General features: G+C 43.2%; 1 protein-coding gene across 1 annotated transcript in view; it reads right to left on the bottom strand.

The window, feature by feature from the left end:
• The window catches only part of pou6f2 (POU class 6 homeobox 2), a 655,269-nt gene that overhangs the window by 202,426 nt on the left and 432,674 nt on the right, over positions 1 to 20,169 (bottom strand). Inside the window, exon 5 of the mRNA XM_073031620.1 lies at positions 10,548 to 10,717. Coding sequence (XP_072887721.1) covers positions 10,548 to 10,717 — 170 coding nt within the window. The remainder of the gene's footprint in view (positions 1 to 10,547; positions 10,718 to 20,169) is intronic.

The raw sequence follows: 20,169 nt of genomic DNA, 5'->3' as shown, positions 1-20,169 counted from the left end.
ATTTGATGGCTGTTGATCTGTATGCACTAGAATTCAGAAGGATGAGGGGGGGATCTCACTGAAACATTTTGAATGTTGAAAGGCCTAGACCGAGTAGATGTGGAAAGGATGCTTTCCATGGTGGGAGAGTCTAGGGCAAGGAGGCACAGCCTCAGGATAGAGGGGCGCCTAATTAAAACAGAGATGTGGAGAAATTACTTTAGCCAAAGGGTGGTGAATTTGTGGAATTTGTTGCCAATGCAACTGTGGAGGCCAGGTCATTGGGTATATTTAAGGCAGAGATCGAAGGTTATGGGGAGAAGGCTGGGAACTTGGGTTGAGGGAAGAAGAAAAAAGAATCAGCCATGATTGAATGGCAGAGCAGACTCGATGGGCCAAATGGCCTAATTCTGCTCCTACGTCTTATGGTCTTTTAGTGTTATGGACTCTGCAGTAGCATTCTGAATGAGTTGCTGCTGTCTGAGGGATATTTTTACAGTGATTTAAGGCAGAAGTTGATGGATTCTTGATTGGTCAGGGCATGAATGGATACAGGGAGAAGGTAGGGGATTGGGCTGAGAGGAAAATTGGATCAGCTATGATGAAATAGTGGAGCAGACTTGATGGAGCAAATGGCCTAAATCTGCTCCTAAATGCTATGGTCTTATGTCTTAAAAATACCAACATTCATTTTTCAAAGCAAACAGGATTATTAAAAGTGGTTTAAGCTGTTTACAGTGCAGTGTCAGGGGAAGAATAGATAGAGGGGGTGGGGTGAGGGTGGCTAACTAGAATTAGATGAACTGCCTGGGAGAAGGAACTTTTAAGGTGGTGTGAAGTTTTTGTTTTAATAGACCTATAGTGCTTTCTAGAAGGGAGGTTTTGGAAAGGGCAATTTGCAGAGTGGGTAGTGTCCGCAGCGATTTCTCCTGCCCAGTTCCTTGACCTGAGCACATACAAATTCAAGTTTAATTGTCTTTCAACTATACACATGAATACAGCCAAATGAAACAGTGTCCCTTTGGAGCCAAGCTGCAAAACACAGTACCAGCAGTCGCAAACAGCACACATCATTATGATTGCATAAAACATACAGTTATACAGTACAGGTCGTCCCCAAGTTACGAACGTCCGACTTACGGACAACTCATAATTACGAACTGAGGAAGGAGAACGCCGTCTGCCATTTTAAGTCAGATCGTGACGCTGTCTGCCATTTTAAGTCAATGCCGTTGACATTGTGTTGAGTGTTTAACTTTGTATTTAGCTTAAAATTTACTTAGTAAGAATCACCCTGACCTCGCCCACCCCGTTCTGTTTGGCTGGTGGCGCAGTGAGATCAGCGCCGGGCTGGAGAAAGGAGGTTTCCGAGTTTAATCCAGTGAGAGACCGCTCCTGTGCCAGGTTGATGTCGATCCAGTGACTCCTGTACCATCCGTGCCAGGTTGATGTCGAGCTTGCAACTCGACCTCGTAAAAAAACCACTGCGACCTCCTGTTTAAATTCCCACGTGGAATATTGTGGAGGATCAAATACCCAAACCCAGCACAGCCCCCACTTGTCCCATTTAGCCTGTCTCAGTGTGGTGGTCATAGAAACATAGAAAATAGGTGCAGGAGTAGGCCATTCGGCCCTTCGAGCATGCACCACCATTCAGTATGATCATGGCTGATCATCCAACTCAGAACCCTGTACCTGCTTTCTCTCCATACCCCCTGATCCCTTTAGCCACAAGGGCCATATCTAACTTCCTCTTAAATATAGCCAATGAACCGGCCTCAACTGTTTCCTGTGGCAGAGAATTCCACAGATTCACCACTCTCTGTGTGAAGAAGTTTTTCCTCATCTTGGTCCTAAAAGGCTTCCCCTTTATCCTTAAACTGTGACCCCTCGTTCTGGACTTCCCCAGCATCGGAAACAATCTTCCTGCATCTAGCCTGTCCAATCCCTTTAGAAGTTTATACGTTTCAATAAGATCCCCCCTCAATCTTCTAAATTCCAGCGAGTATAAGCCTAGTCGATCCAATCTTTCTTCATATGAAAGTCCTGCCATCCCAGGAATCAATCTGGTGAACCTTCTTTGTACTCCCTCTATGGCAAGAATGTCTTTCCTCAGATTAGGGGACCAAAACTGCACACAATTCTCTAGGTGCAGTCTCACCAAGGCCTTGTACAACTGCAGCAGAACCTCCCTTCTCCTGTATTGATGCACCATCAATAACTCTCTGAGACGTGAGGCGAGATATCGGCTTTTATTGACTGGAAGAAAGAACAAGCAGTAGTTGACCACCATACTACATCCTGGAGACTGAGGGCAGGGCTCAGGCCTCAATTGCCTTTATACCGGGAGGATCCGGGAGGATCCACGGTCAGTGGGAGGGGCCACAGGAGCAGTCAGCGGGGGGGGGGGGGGGGGGGCGTGTCCAGACAGGTATATGTAGTTCACCACATGTACTCAAATCCTTTTGCTATGAATGCCAACATACCATTTGCCTTTTTCACCGCCTGCTGTACCTGCATGCCCACCTTCAATGACTGGTGTACAATGACATCCAGGTCTCGTTGCACCTCCCCTTTTCCTAATCGGCCACCATTCAGATAATAATCTGTTTTCCTGTTCTTGCAACCAAAGTGGATAACCTCACATTTATCCACATTAAATTGCATCTGCCATGAGTTTGCCCACTCACCTAACCTATCCAAGTCACCCTGCATCCTCTTAGCATCCTCCTCACAGCTAACACCGCCACCCAGCTTCGTGTCATCCGCAAACTTGGAGATGCTGCATTTAATTCCCTCGTCTAAATCATTAATATATATTGCAAACAACTGGGGTCCCAGCACTGAGCCTTGCGGTACCCCACTAGTCACTGACTGCCATTCTGAAAAGGTCCCGTTTACTCCCACTCTTTGCTTCCTGTCTGCCAACCAATTCTCTATCCACATCAATACCATACCCCCAATACCATGTGCTTTAAGTTTGCACACTAATCTCCTGTCTGGGACCTTGTCAAAAGCCTTTTGAAAATCTAAATATACCACATCCACTGGCTCGCCCTTATCCACTCTACTAGTTACATCTTCAAAAAATTCTACAAGATTCGTCAGACATGACTTTCCTTTCACAAATCCATGCTGACTTTGTTCGATGATTTCACCTCTTTCCAAATGTGCTGTTATCACATCTTTGATAACTGACTCTAGCATTTTCCCCACCACTGATGTCAGACTAACCGGTCTATAATTCCCCGGTTTCTCTCTCCCTCCTTTTTTAAAAAGTGGGGTTATGTTAGCCACCCTCCAATCCTCAGGAACTAATCCAGAATCTAAGGAGTTTTGAAAAGTTATCACTAATGCATCCACTATTTCTTGGGCTACTTCCTTAAGCACTCTGGGATGCAGACCATCTGGCCCTGGGGATTTATCTGCCTTTAATCCCTTCAATTTACCTAACACCACTTCCCTACTAACATGTATTTCCCTCAGTTCCTAACACCACTTCCCTCCACATGTATTTCACCACTAGACCCTCGGTCCCTTACTATTTCTGGAAGATTATTTATGTCCTCCTTAGTGAAGACAGAACCAAAGTAGTAATTCAATTGGTCTGCCATGTCTTTGTTCCCTATGATCAATTCACCTGTTTCTGACTGTAAGGGACCTACATTTGTCTTGACCAATCTTTTTCTTTTCACATATCTATAAAAGCTTTAACAGTCAGTTTTTATGTTCCCTGCCAGCTTTCTCTCATAATCTTTTTTCCCTTTCCTAATTAAGCCCTTTGTCCTCCTCTGCTGGTCTCTGAATTTCTCCCAGTCCTCAGGTGTGCCGCTTTTTTTTGCTAATTTTTATGTTTCTTCTTTGTACTTGATACTATCCCTAATTTCCCTTGTCAGCCACGGGTGCAGTACCTTCCCTGGTTTATTCTCTTGCCAAACTGGGATGAACAATTGTTGTAGTTCATCCATGTGATTTTTAAATGCTTGCCATTGCATATCCACCGTCAACCCTTTAAGTATCATTTGCCAGTCTATCTTAGCTAATTCACGTCTTATACCTTCAAAGTTACCCTTCTTTAAGTTCAGAACCTTTGTTTCTGAATTAACTATGTCACTCTCCATCTTAATGAAGAATTCCACCATATTATGGTCACTCTTACCCAAGGGGCCTCGCACGACAAGATTGCTAACTAACCCTTCCTCATTGCTTAATACCCAATCTAGAATGGCCTGCTCTCTAGTTGGCTCCTCGACATGTTGGTTCAGAAAACCATCCCGCATACATTCCAAGAAATCCTCTTTCCTCAGCACCCTGGTCCTTAGGACCCAGTGGACCTCGGGAGCCGGCAGAGCTCGGGACCCGCCGCCCGCAGTGTTTCTGTTCCAGTGACGGGAAGTGATCACGATTGAAAATAAAGTGGAAATAATAAAGCATTTGAAAAGAGGTGAGTCGCCACGTGTCATTGGAAAATCATTAGGCTACAGTCGGTCAATGATCGGAACAATTTTAAAGGATAACGGATAAAGTGAGAATAACGGAGCATGTGAAAGGCCCTGCCCCGAAGAAAGCTACAATTATTACTAAGCAACGCAATGATTTAATTATTGGAATACATACGTTTCTTAAGTGTTTTATATGCATAGAAAGGTAAAATATATACTATATACTAAGACAAACACTTGACTAACTTTACTCGTTATCCTTTAAAATTGTTCCAATCGTTGACCGACTGTAGCCTAACGATTTTCCAATGACCGATGGTGTTTCACCTCTTTCCAAATGCTTTATTATTTCCTCTTTATTTTCAATCGCGATCGCTTTCCGCCAATGGAATAGAAACACTGTGGGCAGCGGGTCCCAAGGTCCACTGGGTCCTAAGGACCACCACACTGAGACAGGCTAAATGGGACAAGTGGGGGCTGTGCTGGGTTTGGGTATTTGATCCTTCACAATATTCCGCGTGGGAATTTAAACTGGAGGTCGCAGTGTTTTTTTTTACGAGGTCGAGTTGCAAGCTCGACATCAACCCGGCACGGATGGTGCGGGAGTCACTGGATCAACATCAACCCAGCACGGGAGTGGTCTCTCACTGGATTGAACTCGGGAACCTCCGTTCTCCAGCCCGGTGCTGATCTCACTGTGCCAACAGTCGAACGGAATGGGGTGGGCGGGGTCAGGGTGAGTCTTACTAAGTAAATTTTAAGCTAAATACGAAGTTAAACACTGAACACAGTGTCAACAGCAACGACTTAAAATGGCGGACGGCGTTGTGATCTGACTTAAAATGGGAGACGGTGTTCTCCTTCCTCGGTTCGTAAGTATGAGTTGGCCGTAAGTCGGACATTCGTAACTTGGGGACTACCTGTATACTGTATAACATAATAAATTATTTAACCAACAAAGAATTCTTTATCAAACAATATATTTACAATATTATTCAAATATTACTCATATGGTAAATACACAACAACTGTCAGCTTGAACTATTTTGCCAATTCTCATCTGACCTCTCATTAACAAAGCATTTTTGTCCACAGAACTGCAACTCATTGGATTTTTGTTTTGCTTTTAGCTCTATTCTCTGCAAACTCTAGAAACTGTGTGTGTGAAAATCCGAGGAGGTCAGAAACTCAAACCACCCTGTCTGGCACCAACACCCATTCCACAGGCAAAGTCACTTAGATCACATTTCTTCCTCTTTCTGATATTTGGTCTGAAAAACAACTGAACCTCTTGACCATGTTGGAATGCTTCTATGCACTGAGTTTTTGCCACGTGTTTGTCTGATTAAATATTTGAACGAATGAGAATTTATTAGTGTACCTAATAAAGTGGCAACAGAGTGTATATTAATGGCTTATTTGTGAACGCTGGCAGTATGCTGTGTGTGTTTGAGTACAAAAGTTCATGGTGTAGTTGGATTGGGAGATGTTGAAACTGCACATTGAAACTGAGTTCATTTTTGGACCCCTTCTATAGGAAGGATGTTGTTAAAACTGTAAAGAGTGCAGTAATGACTTAAATTGATGCTGTCAGGACTGAGGGACTGAGTTATAGGAAGAGGTTAGGTAGGGCAGGACTTAGAGCATAGGAGACTGAATGGTGGTCCTGTAAAGGTGCATAAAATCACGAGGAACACAGTGAGGGTAAATATATTTGCTCTTCTTCTCTAGAGTTGGGGTATCAAGAACCAGAGGATGAAAGTGTGAACTTTCAAAGTTCAAAGTAAATTTACCATCAAAGTACTTATCTGTCACCATGCCCAACCCTGAGATTTATTTTCTTGTGGGCATACTCAGTAAATCCAAGAACCATAACAGAATTAATTTTGGCCTGAAACATCGACTGTACAAACAACGAATGTGCAAAACACATCAAACTATGCAAATATAAAAGAGAAATAATAATAATAATAATAATAATAATAATAACAATACAGGATCAGGTGGATAACACATAAAATTATCAAAAATAGATAATAAAAGAGCAACAAATTCAGGATGATAAATGTAAAAATTCTGAGAAACAGTCCAATGCATTACAGGATCCTGCAGCAGTTTAACTCAATCTGATTACTTACACAGGCACAATCAAGTGCAAACATCATTCATCAAAATCTTGCTTTAAAGTACAAACTCAGAAATGAAATCGCATCTTACTGTACATACAAGCTAGATCTAGTTTTAGAGTCAGAATACCACAAATTATATTACGACTGATCACTTATTACAGATAGGACGATCCATAATCACAGTCCAGATATAATAATCCAGGATAAACAAGCAAGAACAACTTGATATAGTCATTCCAAACACACAAAACTTACAGAAATCAATAAATGAAAAACACCAGAAATATGCTGAACTAATTTAGGAAATTGAAAGACTATGGAACATGAACAGGGTATACATTGTCCCGATAGTAATACCTACAACTGGTGTCATCCCAAAGTCACTACACAATGGCGTTAAACAATTAGGCCTACACAGTAATATCTGTGTAAATCTTCAGAAAGCCACTATTCTAAACACCACTAGAATAGTCCAAAAGTTCCTAGCAATTTTGCAAATGAGTGTGCTTGGCTATGCCCGTATCTCAGGTTTTACCAACTTGAGATGAGAAAATAATAATAATATAGGATAAACAAGTAAGAACAAGTTACCTAATAGACATAACGATTCCGAACACACACTTAACATACAGAAATCAGTAATAGTAAACACCAGAAATATGCTGAATTAAAAGAGGAAATTGAAAGACTTTGTAATATAAACAGGGTATACATTATCCTGATAGTAATATCTACAACTGATGTCATCCTAAAGTCACTACACAATAGCATTAAACAATTAAGGATACACAGTAATATCTGCGTAAATCTCCAGAAAGCCACAATACTAAACACCACTCGAATAGTTCAAAAGTTCCTAGCAATTGAGAAATGAGTGTGCTTGGCTATGCCTGTACCTCAGGTTTTACCAGCTTGAGCTGAGAAAAAATAAATAGAAATAATAAATAAGCCCCAAGAAGGTGGTATCCATTCCGAAGGTCCCTGCCCATCTGGGACACGTCTTTTACTCATTGCTACCATGACGGAGGAGGTACAGGAGCCAGAAGAAATGCACTCAATGTTTTCAGAACAGCTGCTTGCCCTACACTATCAGATTTTTGAATGGTCCTTGAATCCATGAACACTACCTCACTATTTTGCTCTCTTTTTGCACAACTTCTATATATTCTCATTGTAGCATAGTAATTGTTTTGTATTGCACTGTACTGCTACTGCAAAACAATCGATTTCACAATATTAGTGATGTTAAACCTGATTCGGATCGTGAACTCTCTAATTGTCCCAGTATTAGTAGCCTTCTGCAAAGTCTACTAATATTTACGCAAAAAGTACTTCATGATTTTACTTCCGAATAACTAGGCTACAACTTTATATAACTTCACATCCTAAAGAAAGAAGTTAATGTAGCTTCTGGTGTCATGATGACTGAAGTCAGTAGCACAAGATGTTCAGTAAAGGTCTCTAGAGTTTCTGGAAATCCTTTCCCAAGGCAATAATCACACATTGGCTTGTCTTGTTGTCTACAAGCTTTCAGTACCTCTTATTAAATAAGCACTTTGAAACCAGATCATTGGGTGTAGTAACTTTTGTTCCTTGAAAAAGACAACAGGTCTGAAAAATCAAGCAGTCGAGGCAGCTCTGAAGCTTTTGGAAGTATCTATCTGCTGCTCCCTGTCACAATCTGTGGTCTAGCGGCATGATATAAAGGGGATAAGTATGGCAGGTTCCCTTTCATTCAACCGACATGCTACATAGAAAAAAACCATGAATATACTGATCCACAAAACTCTTTAGTTATGCCCTTTCTTTTTTGATACTTCAAGTCCAGTATTTGTTCTCACATAAAAATTTTGCACGTGGCCTCTGAGCACAAAGCCTGTTTTTGTACCAAACTTGATGCTTCGGTAAACTAGCTACCATGTGAAAATGCCTGACAACTTGACACAAAGTCGCTGTTACCTGATTTACATAAAATATTGTGGTTAAAGGGCAATGAGTTGGGAGTTCCAGCTTTACAAAATCACACAACCAGACTTCGAGTGTCGTATTCAGTTGTGGTCACCTCATTATAGGAAGGCTGTGGAAGCTTTAGAGAGGGTGTGAGAGGGGTTTAAAGGAGACTTACCAGGATGATGCCTGGATTAGAGAGCATGGTTTATGAGGATAGGTTGAGTGAGCTGGGCCTTGTATCATTGGAGTGGAGGATTAGAGGTGATTTGATTAGGGTGTACAAGATGATAAGAGGCATAAATCGGGTGGATAACCTGAGGGGGCAACATTTTATTGACTTATGTTTTGTTTGTGATTTATCAAACCTCGTAACCCCGGCAACTCCACAACCCGATTAACCCCTAACCCAATTGGACCGTGGTCGGAAACCGGAGCATCTGGGGAAAATCCACACATTCCATGGGGAAGACGTACAGAGACTCCTTACAGAACTGCATCGAAACTGAACTCCAAACTCAGGAAAGCCTCGAGCTGTAATAGCGTTGCGCTAACTGCTATGCTGCCATTACCCCTTTTAAGGAGAATGGAAGAAAGTAATGTCAGAAGTGAACGTTTTACACAGAGAGTTGGCAGGCATGGGGGGTGTATGGAATGCCCTGCCAGGTGTGGCAGTAGAGGCAGATACATTAGGTACATTTAAGAAACTTTTATGCACCTGGATGATAGTAAAATAGAGGGCTATGTAGGAAGGAAGGGAAGGGTTTGGTTTATCTTGGTTGGCCAAAGATCCTGTACTGTGATGTAATATTTTATGTTTTATCATGGAGACAGTGGTTTTATTTCAGATTTATTTAATGAACTGAATGTAAATTTCACAACTGCAGTGCTAGGACTCAAATTGAAATATCCAGATCAATAGTTCACACCCCTGGATATCAGTCTAGTGAGTTAACGGCTGCATTGCTGTTATTGCTTTTCAAGAGCATCTAGAAATGAGCAATAAATATGTCAGTGTCCCATAAACTAATTTTTAAGTGTTCAAAATATGACTTAATAAATGCAGGATGTAAGTAGGAATCCTTCAGGGAGGAGGCTACATAGCATCCACGCCAGGACAACCAGACTCAAAAACAATTACTTTCCCCAAGCAGTGAGGCTGATCAACACCTCCACCCACTAACCCGCCCCTCCACACCCCCAACCACCACAACTTTATCACACCCTGTCAGAGTCTCTTATGTACAGACACTCTTGTACCTAGCGTCACTCAATGGACATACATACAATCAATCTATGTATATAAGCTAACTTATGTATTTATATTTATTATGTGTGTTTTTATATTATTATTATTATTATTATCTTTACCATAAAGTGTTTTTTTTGTGCTGCATTGGATCCAGATTTACAAATATTTCATCCTCCTCGGCATGCTGGAAGTGACATTAAACAATCTTGAATCTTGAAACGGACACAGTCTTCCTTGAGCTGACAACAGACTAGCGGAGAATCTGAAGTGATTCTGATCCATTTGAAATGGAGGTTAAATCCAAACACACCGTGGAGCCCATTTCAAGCTCATCACTTTAGCTCTGCCCATCCAGCCGATCAGGGTCATCACCTCCCACTCTCAAAGTTCAAAGTGAGTGTATTATCAAAGTATGTATACCATACACAACCTTGAGATACGTTTTCTTACAGGCACCCACAGGAAAATAAAGAAATACAATGGAATCCAAGAAAAAACACACGTAACAAAGGCAGAGTCCCTGAACGCGAGTCTACAGGCTAAGGAGTCAGCCCGGTGTTGAGGCCAGTGAAGTCCTCCATGCCAATGGCTGTAGGGCAACAACTGGTGGTGCAGGACCCAAGACTCCTGCACCTCCGGCCCGATGTTAGTAGTGAGAAAAGAGGGAAATGGATCAAACAGAGGCCTGACGGGACAGGTTCAGGTGAGGGAGTCTTGGCTGGTTACCCTTTCCACTGTATTCGATTGCAACCCAGAACACAGGCATGATTCTCAGCCATCGAAGTTAAACTGCCGTACCTGAAGGGGATTGGGTGGAGTCAGCGGTGAGTGGAGGCCTTGCCCTGGCGACTGGCTTTGTTTTTGAGGGGGAGATGCCTGCTGGCCAGGCAGCTGATGGTTCGGTTGTTGTTGCTGTAGCTGCTGGAGATGTTGGAGTTGTTGTATTTGAGAATTCAAGGATGAGGTAGCTGTGGTGAATAAACACAAAAATATCACATTGAGTACACATACAGTAGGCTTAAGACATCATAAAGAACTTAATTTTAGTCAACTCTATTTATGTTCTTTTGGTTTGACTCATTCTCTTGAAAAGACAAGAGGTTGGAAATCTTGAGCAACTCACACAAAATGCTGGAGGAACCTGAGAGTGGCATGGTAGTGTAGTGCTTAGCACCACCGTTTACAGTACAGGTCACCCAGGTTCAAATCCAGCCGCCGTGTGTAAGGAGTTTATACGTTCTCCCTCTGACCACATTGGTTTCCTCCCATATTTGGTAGGTTAAGTGATCATTACAAATTGTTCAATGATTAGGCTAGGATTACACTGGGGGATTGCTGGGTGGTGTGGCTGATTCCATGCTGTATTTCACTAAGTAAATAAACTCGTCAGGTCAGGCAGTGTCTATGGAGGGGAAAAAACAGTCAAAGTTTTGGACCGAGACCCTTCTTCAGAACTCTTGCAAAGATGCCTCTATTTGCTGTAAAGCTAGTTCAGTGACAATGCTGAACACAATGAACACGACGTGGATAACTTCACTCACCTCAAAGCAGAACCGACTCCACAAACTATAGACTCAAGGACTCTACACCCCATTTTCTCAGTATTATTTATTTACTTTTTTATTATTTTGACAATTTGCATTCTTGAACCTATTGGTTGCTTTTCAGTCTTTGTTTATGTATAGTTTGGCATAAATTCTACTGTAATTCTTTGTTCTACTGTAAGTGCAAGGAAATGAATCTTGGGGATGTATATGGTGACATGTATGTACTTTGATAATAAATTTACTTTGAACTTTGAACACTTTGTTCTCCCAGCAGTTCACCGTTGTTTCCATCGAAATGTCATCATAATGCAGTGGAGTTCCAATATTGTCAGAAGCAGTAAATTATAAGCTGATTTTACCAGCTCTTTCTCGGAAGCACAGGAGCCAATTTTAGTGCACTAGACTGTGATCAGCCAACTTTGGATAAATCTCATATCTTGTGGTCTGGAAATCAATTGTGAGATGGAAAAAAATGGTCTAATATTCCAAAGAAGGACATATACAATATATATGTAATAAAAAGAAATATACTGATAAAACAGCAGTCAAATATACAAGAGGGCTACGCCAATATGACTCTGATAAAGGATGTTGTTTTTGAAAATAAGACTTTGCAAGCTATCGCCATAAAGTTTTAATAATACTTTATTTCTTGGAACGTAGAGAATTGAGGGGAGATTTGATAGAGGTACACAAAATTATGAAGAGTTTCAATAAGGTAAATGCAAGCAGGCCTTTTCCACTGAGGCTGGGTGAAAGGTGAAATGTTTAAGGGGAACTTGAGGGGAAAGGTCTTCACTCAGAGGGTCATGAGAGTGTGGAATGAGCTGTCAGCCTGCTCTCGATACTCTAAATGAGGCCTCGCCAGTGATTTATAAAGTTTCAACAACATATCCTCCCTTACGTTCTCATCCTCTAGAAATGAATGCTAACATTGCATTTGCCTTCCTCACCACTGACTCAACCTGCAAATTAACCCTTAGGGAATCCTGCACAAGGACTCTGAAGTCCCTTTGCCACTTAGTTTTTTTGTAGTTTTCTCCATTTAGGATATAGTCAACCATTTCATTTGTTAGACCATAAGACCATAAAACCACAGGATCATTATTGGGCCATTCAGCCCATTGAGTCTGCTCCACCATTCCATCATGGCTGATCCCACTCAATCCCATACACGTACATTCTCATTATTTCCTTTGATGCCCTGACCAAACAGGGAACTATCAACATGCTTTAAATATACCCACGGACTTGGCCTCCACCGCAGTCTGTGGCAGAGCATTCCACAGATTCACTGCTCTCTGGCTAAAAAAAATTCCTCCTTACCTCTGTTCTAAATGGTCGCCTCTCAGTTTTGAGGCTGTGCCCTTTAGTTCTGGATACCCCCACCATAAGAAGCATCCTTTTCACATCCACCCTATTTAGTCCTTTCAACATTCAGTAGGTTTCAATGAGATCCCCACGTGTTCTTCGAAATTCCAGTGAGTACAGGCCCAAAGCTGCCAAATGCTCCTCATATGTTAACCCCATCATCCCTGGAATCATCTTCGTGAACCTCCTCTGGACTCTCTCCAATGACAACACATCCTTTCTGAGATATGAGACCCAAAACTTTTGACAATATTCCAGGTGCGGCCTGACTAGTGTCTTACAAAGCCTCAGCATTATCTCCTTGCTTTTATATTCTATTCCCTTTGTAATAAATACCAACGTTGCACTTGCCTTCTTTACAGACTCAACTAGTAAATTAACCTTCTGGGAGTCTTGCACGAGGACTCCTCAGTCCCTCTGCACCTCTGATGTTCGAATTTTCTCCCCATTTAGATAATAGTCTGCACTATTGTTCCTTTTACCAAAATGCATTATCATACATTTCCCAACACTGTATTCCATCTGCCACTTTTTTGCCCATTTTTCCAATTTGTCAAAGTCCTGCTGCAATCGCATTGCTTCCTCAGCACTACCTACCTCTCCACCTATCTTCATGTCATCCGCAAACTTTGCCACAAAGCCATCAATTCCATTATCCAAATCATTGACAAACAATGTGAAAAGTAGCGGTCCCAATACTGACCCCTGTGGAACACCACTAGTCACTGGCAGCCAACCAGAAAAGGCCCCTTTTTTCCTCTTTCGCAGTCTCCTGCCTGTCAGCCATTCCTCTATCCATGCCAGTATCTTTCTTGTAACACCATAGGATTTTACCTTGTTAAGCAGCCTCATTTGTGGCACCTTATCAAATGCCTTCTGAAAATCCAAATAACTGACATCCACTGCCTCTCCTTTGTCCACCCTGCTTGTTACTTCTTCAAAGATCTGTCAGATTTGTCAGGCAAGACTTTCCTTTGCAGGAACCATGCCTACTTTGACTTATTTTATCGTTAGTCTCCAAGTACCTCAAAACCTCACCCTTAATAATAGACTCTAACACTTTCCCAACCACTGAGGTTAGGCTAACTGACCTGTAATGTCCTTTCTAACTGACCTGTAGTTTAATTTCTTTTACCTTCCTCCCTTATGAAAGAGTGGAGTGACATTTGCAATCTTCCAGTCCTCCGGGACCATGTCAGATTCAAGTGATTCTTGAAAGATCATGACCAATGCATCATTATCTCTTTAGCAAACTCTCTCAGGACTTTGGGATGTAGTCTGTCTGGGTCAGGTGACTTACCCACCTTACGACCTTTCAGTTTGCTTGGCACTTTTTCCTTTGTAATAGCAATTGCACTCACTCCTAGCTTTTTTAGTTTCCTTTTGTTGGATTTTAAAAGCTTCCTAATCATCTGGCTTCCCATTTCCTTTTGCTACCTTATATGCCCTTTCCTTGGCTTTTACTTCCCTTGTCAGCCACGGTTGCCTACCCATGCCAGAGAACTTGAGAACTTGAGAACTTCTTCTGTGGCACATATCTATCGTCCACTTTGTGAACTATTCCCAGAAATTTCCACCACCACTGTTCTGCTGTCATCCCCACCTGTATCCTCCTCCAATCCACTGGGGCAAGCTCCTCTCTCATGCCTCTGTAATTCCCTTTATTCCATTGTGATACTGATTCATGTGACATGCTTCACCCTCTCAAATTGCAGTATGAATTGAATCATATTATGATCACTGCCTCCTAAGGGTTCCTTTACATTAAGCTCCCTAATAAGATCTGCGTTATTACACAACACCCAGTCTAAGATGGCCTTTCCCCGAGTAGGCTCAAGCACAAGCTGCTCTAAAAAGCCACCTAGTAGGCATTCAACAAATTCCTTCTCTTGCAATCCAACACCAAACTGATTTTCCCAATCCCCTTGCATATTGAAGTCCCCCATTACAACTGGGACATTACCGTTACTTCATGCCTTTCCCAGCTCCCTTTGCAATCTCAACATCCTGGCTACTATTTGGAGGCTGATATATGATTCCCGTAATGTTTTTTTTAATCCTTGCAAGTTCTTAACCGCATCCACAAAGATTCAACATTCTCTGACCCCTTTCTAAAAATGTAATTCCATTTCTTACCAACAGAGCCACACCACCGCCAATGCCCTTCTGCCTGTTCCTTTGAAACAAATATATCCTTTGATGTTAAGCTCCCAACTATGGCCTTCTTTCAGCCATGACTTAGTGATGCCCACAATGTCATACCGACCAATCATTAAATGCACCCGAGTTTGTCCACCTTATTCCTAATGCTATACACATTTAAACACAGCACCTTCAGTCCTGCATTCTTCACCCTTTCGAACTTTGCCTCTGTGGTACAATTTAACGCTTTGCTCTGTCTGCATTTGTACCCAATCATTGGATTGTCCTTCCTTACATTAACGTTACATCCATCATCTACTTGTAAACCTGCTGGCTGATTCTCAGCTCTATCTCCCTGCCATATTAGTTTAAACCACTCCCAAAAGCTCTAGCAAACCTGCCCGCAAAAATATTGGTCCCCCTCAGATTCAAGTGCAACCTGTCCCTTTTTTACAGGTCCCACCTGCCCCAGAAGGGGTCCCAATTATCCAGAAACCTGAATTCTTGTCCCATGCTCCAATTCTTTAACCACACATTCATCTGCTACCTCACTCTATTCCTATCCTCACCGTTGCGTGGCACAGGCAGAAATTCTGAGATTAATACGCTAGAGGTCCTGTTTCTCAGCTTCCTTTCTAACCCCCTGTATTCTTTTTTCAGGACCTCCTCCCTTTTTCAATCTATATTGTTGGTACCAATATGAATCATGACTTCTGGCTGCTCACCCTCCCATTTCAGGATATTGTGGACGCGTTCAGAAACATCACAGATCCCGGCACCTGGGAGGCAAATTTCCATCTGTGTTCTTTTTTGCATCCACAGAATCGCCTATCTGTACCCCTAACTATAGAGTCCCCTATTACTTCTGCTGCGCTCTTCAGTTTCCTACCCTTCTGAACCATGGGCTCATAGCTTGTTAAGCAGCCTCATGTGTGGCACCTTGTCAAAGGCCTTCTGAAAATCCAAGTACACAACATCAACCAATTCTCCTTTGTCTATCCTGCTTGTTATTTCTTCAAAGAATTCCAACAGATTTGTCAGGCAAGATTTTCCTTTGAGGAAACCATGCTGACTATGGCCTATCACGTGCCCCCAAGAACCCTGAGACCTCATCCTTAATAATAGACTCCAATATCTTCCCAATCACTGAGGTCAGACTAACTGACCTATAGTTTCCTTTCTTCTGCCTCTCTCCCTTCTTGAAGAGTGGAGTGACATTTGCAATTTTCCGGTCTTCCGGAACCATTCCAGAATCTAGTGATTCTTGAAAGATCATTACTGATGCCGTCACATTAGCCATCTTTCAGTCTCTTCAGCCATGTTTTTCAGAACTCTGGGGTGTACACAATCAGGTGCAGGTGACTTACCTACCGTCAGACCGTTCAGATTTTCCAAGAGCCTTCTCTGTATTTATGATAACTTCACACACTTCATGCCCCCGACACCTGGAACTTCCACCATACTGCTAGTGTCCTCCACAGTGAAGTCTGATTCAAAATATTTATTCAGTTCATCCACTATTTCATTGTCCCCCATTACTACCTCTCCAGCATCGTTTTCCAGTGGTCTGATATCTCTATCTCAGAAGGCATCCAACAGAAAACCATTAAGTATGTTCAAGACGTTTTAAGCTATAGTTCTTAGGGTAACAGGATTCCATAAGATGAGTTTTATTTGCTACATGCACACAGAAATGTACAGACAAATGCGCCATTGGCATCAAATCAAATCAGTGAAGATGTGCTGGGCAGCTTGCAAGTGTCACTATACTTCCAACACCAATGTAGCATGACCGACACATGCTAAGGATGTTCCGGGGGCAGCCCACAAGTGTTGCCACACATTCTGGTGCCAACATAACATTCCCACAATGCTCAGCAGAACAAAACAGAACACAACAAGCAACGAAACAACAGCAGCAAAACATGTCTTGCTTCTCCCTCCCACCCATGCACAGACACAGTCCTCCAATGCCAGGACTGCCCATCTCTGGTCTCCAGCCTCCATGGAGACACTGGGTTCAACTTTCCCAGTGAACTCGCAGACTCAGAATCCCAACCTGTTTCTGTGCAATACTGCTCTACGACTCTATGATTGACCAAATCTCCAAATGTGAATTAGTAATTGACTTTTTTTTTGGTGTTTGTTGAGGCTCTGCAAGTGTCCAGTACTTTACAAAGTTCTCTTAAGTTGTAGTGGTGAGAATTGATGAAAAATGTACTGGTTCAAACCACCAGCATTAGGAATTTGCTGGAGTGTTGGTCAGATCATGACATTCAGCAAAAAAAAACCAACATTCAACTATGATAAAGAATAAAGAATTACACAAAAATAAATTAGAGGTTAAAGTACAGATATGGAATTAAATGTTATAAATACCACCATGTATTTACAATGCATACAGCAATATAAAAAACAATTTGAAATGTTTTTCAGCGCAGTGACTAACATAGAGAGAGGGGGTGGCTGGGGAGTAACCAGAATGAAGAATCAGACTTGGGGGAAGCAAATTTTAAAATGGCGTGGTTTTTGTTTTAATAGCCCTGTTGCACTTTCCAGAAGGGAGTGTAACGTGCTGTAAGCTTTCACTGCTAATGTAATGGCCTCTCTGTAGTGTTTCACTGCTAAGGCTAAGGTAATGGTTTCTCTGTAGCAGCAATGTTTGGGTTATGACTAGAGATAACGGGGCATGTTAGCCAATGAGCAGGATGTTGTTCTTGTGTGTCTGGGAGCAGGGATTTTGCAGTCTTTTGTCGGGGAGAGATGAAGAGAGAGGATGCGAATGGAGAGTGTTGGTAGACCACTGGGACAGAGTGGACTGAGGAGTGAGGGTCTGAGGGCCAGCTATGCTCGGAGGAGGATGGCAGGAACAAATGGATGACACTGTGAACTCCAACATTCGCGCATTAGACTGTTTCATGAGAATGGGTCCTTTTCTTTTTTTGTTTCTTTACTAACCATATAGTGAAATTAAGAATTACAAAGCTCAATCGTTTGATCACATATTGTGTACAGTTTGTTATTTTGTGGTAGATATTCGTACTCTGGATGAATTGTTAATTCATCTGCTAAGTACTGTTAAAGTTGTGATTGTGGGCAGAGGTTTGATAAAGTGGTGGGCACAGCTCTCGTTTTGATGCAGACCAGCTCTGACGTTGCGGTAGCTGGGCGGGGGGGGGGGGGGGGGGCGGAGATTTCAAAGACAGGGTTCTCTCATTTCTGAGGAGTGAGGGGAAGGAGTGGTTAGATTTGGAATGTCTAATTAGTCCCCATCTCCCAGTGAAGAGTGAGAATTCTGAGTTAGTATCCGTCCTTACCTCTCTAGCGAATAAATGGAAAAATGCCCAGGTTCAAAGTCCCAGCTATGGTAGGTTCCATCTATTCTCTGGAATTATGCCCACCCCTAAAGGGGAGGAGGAGTACGAGGCTTGGGCAGAGTGGACCTGTCAGTTGTTTGATGGTTGACAGTGCTCTGATGATGTAAAGTGACAAGAGAATGTTTGAATGGGCGGGCTGCTGACGTTGTGACAGCCGTCAGGTTACGGTGTCCTGTAGCGACGGCTGTCAATTACATGCAAACACTGGACGATGCTTTTGGCCTGACAGGAAGCCTAATGGAGCTCATGGTGGGGTTTCAGAACACGCGTCTGCTTTCTGCTTTTATTTTTCGGCTAGAGAGGCAGCTAAAGTGCTTGCGGCGCAGAGGGATCAGTCAGGCAGCTGAGGCGGATCAGTCAAGAATGGACCAGATAGCCAGGGGTGCCCAGTCCCAGGACCTGACTGCTTGGGGTCTCTGACAGTCTCAAAAGATGCGCCCCCCTTGTTGAGTTGATCAGAGAGGTAGGGAAGAGGAGAAAGTGGTGGAGGCGGGGGGAGGGCTCCATCAGCAGGGTACAGTCCTCGGTAGTGGTTCTCTGCAGTGAAGTGGCCACGGATAGCCTGCCCTGGAGAGCGGTAGAGGAGATTGTGGCAGAGTTGAGAACGGAGATGTTTCGAGCTTCTTCTGAGGAAATGTGTAGCTGCATTAGGCTGGATACCGAATTTAGACGAGGGACTCTGTGGTTCACCCAGTCGAAGCCAATGGTGGTATGGCCTGAGGAAGTAGTGAGAGTGATGGGGACTCCCAAATTTCCTGGAGTGCCTGAGGGTGAGGCCCTCTTAGTGGACGCTCTGGAAGACCATGAGTGGTAGTCAGTATTTCCTGCTGGGGTACTGGTGAGGCCTGAATTGCAGAAGCCCTCGGTTGTACAGGCGAGCAGGATTGCAGTGATAGTCAGGAACGCTACGAAGAGGGAGGTCACCTTCAAGCGGAGGATGCCCCTGGCGCATTTGTTCCCGGTGATGGTAATGTTTAGTGTCCCTGTGAGACACGCCAGGGAGAAACTATTGGAAAAAGGGGGAAAGTTGACCATTGAGTCATTCAACTTCGGGGACTCCCCAGTTCCTGCGGGTTGGAAGAGGAGGTTGGCAGAGATTTTGAAGCTGGAAGGTGACTTTTCCACTGACGAGTTTGATGTGGGTTATTCCAAGAGCATGCACCACACTGTCGGGGTGACTGAGGATACCCCATTCAGGGAAGGGTCACGGTGACTGGCCCCTGCAGAGGTGGAGGACGTTTGGCAGCATTTGTGTAAGTTGAAGGAAGCTGGGATCATCACCGAGTCCCAAAGCCCCTATGTGTCCCCAACAGTAGTGGCTCGAAAGAAGAATGGGAAGGTATGGGTGTGTGTAGACTATAGGTCTCTGAACAGGCGTAACTGTCCCCGACCAGTATACAGTCTTGAAGATTCAAGACCTGCTGGCCTACCTGAGTGGTACGAAGTGGTTCAGTGTGCTGGACTTGAGGAGTGGATATTAACAGATCCCCATGAGTGAGGCCGACAAGGAGAAGACATCATTTATATGCCCCTGGGATTTTTCAGTTCGAAAGGATTACCCATGGCATATCGGGAGCCCTGCAACCTTCCAGCGTGTCATGGAGAAGACGGTGGGGGATATGAACTTGCTGTATCTGGATGACCTCATAGTGTTTAGATGCACTTTGGAAGAACATGAAGCAAGGCTGCTGAAGGTGCTGGGCTGCCTGAAAACTGAAGGGTTAAAACGCTCCCTGGACAAGTGCCAGTTCTGAAATGTCTGTTAGCTATGTTGGGCACATAATCTCACAGCGTGGAGCAGTTACAGATCCGGCTAAGATAGAGGCGGTTACTGCTTGGCTAAGACCTCAGACTGTGAGTGCTCTGAGCTTGTTCCTTGGGTTCTATGGTTACTATCAGAGGTTCGTGAAAGGCCACGTGAAAGCAAGTCATCCACCATTGGATCAGCTTCAGTGCGGTTACCCTCCCTTGGGGAAGAAAGGG

The sequence above is a fragment of the Hemitrygon akajei genome, chromosome 1, assembly GCF_048418815.1.
Source record: "Hemitrygon akajei chromosome 1, sHemAka1.3, whole genome shotgun sequence".
In the NCBI taxonomy this organism is placed as follows: Eukaryota; Metazoa; Chordata; class Chondrichthyes; order Myliobatiformes; family Dasyatidae; genus Hemitrygon; species Hemitrygon akajei.
The sequence above is the reverse complement of the archived record's forward strand: the minus strand, read 5'-3'. Positions and strand labels throughout refer to the sequence as shown.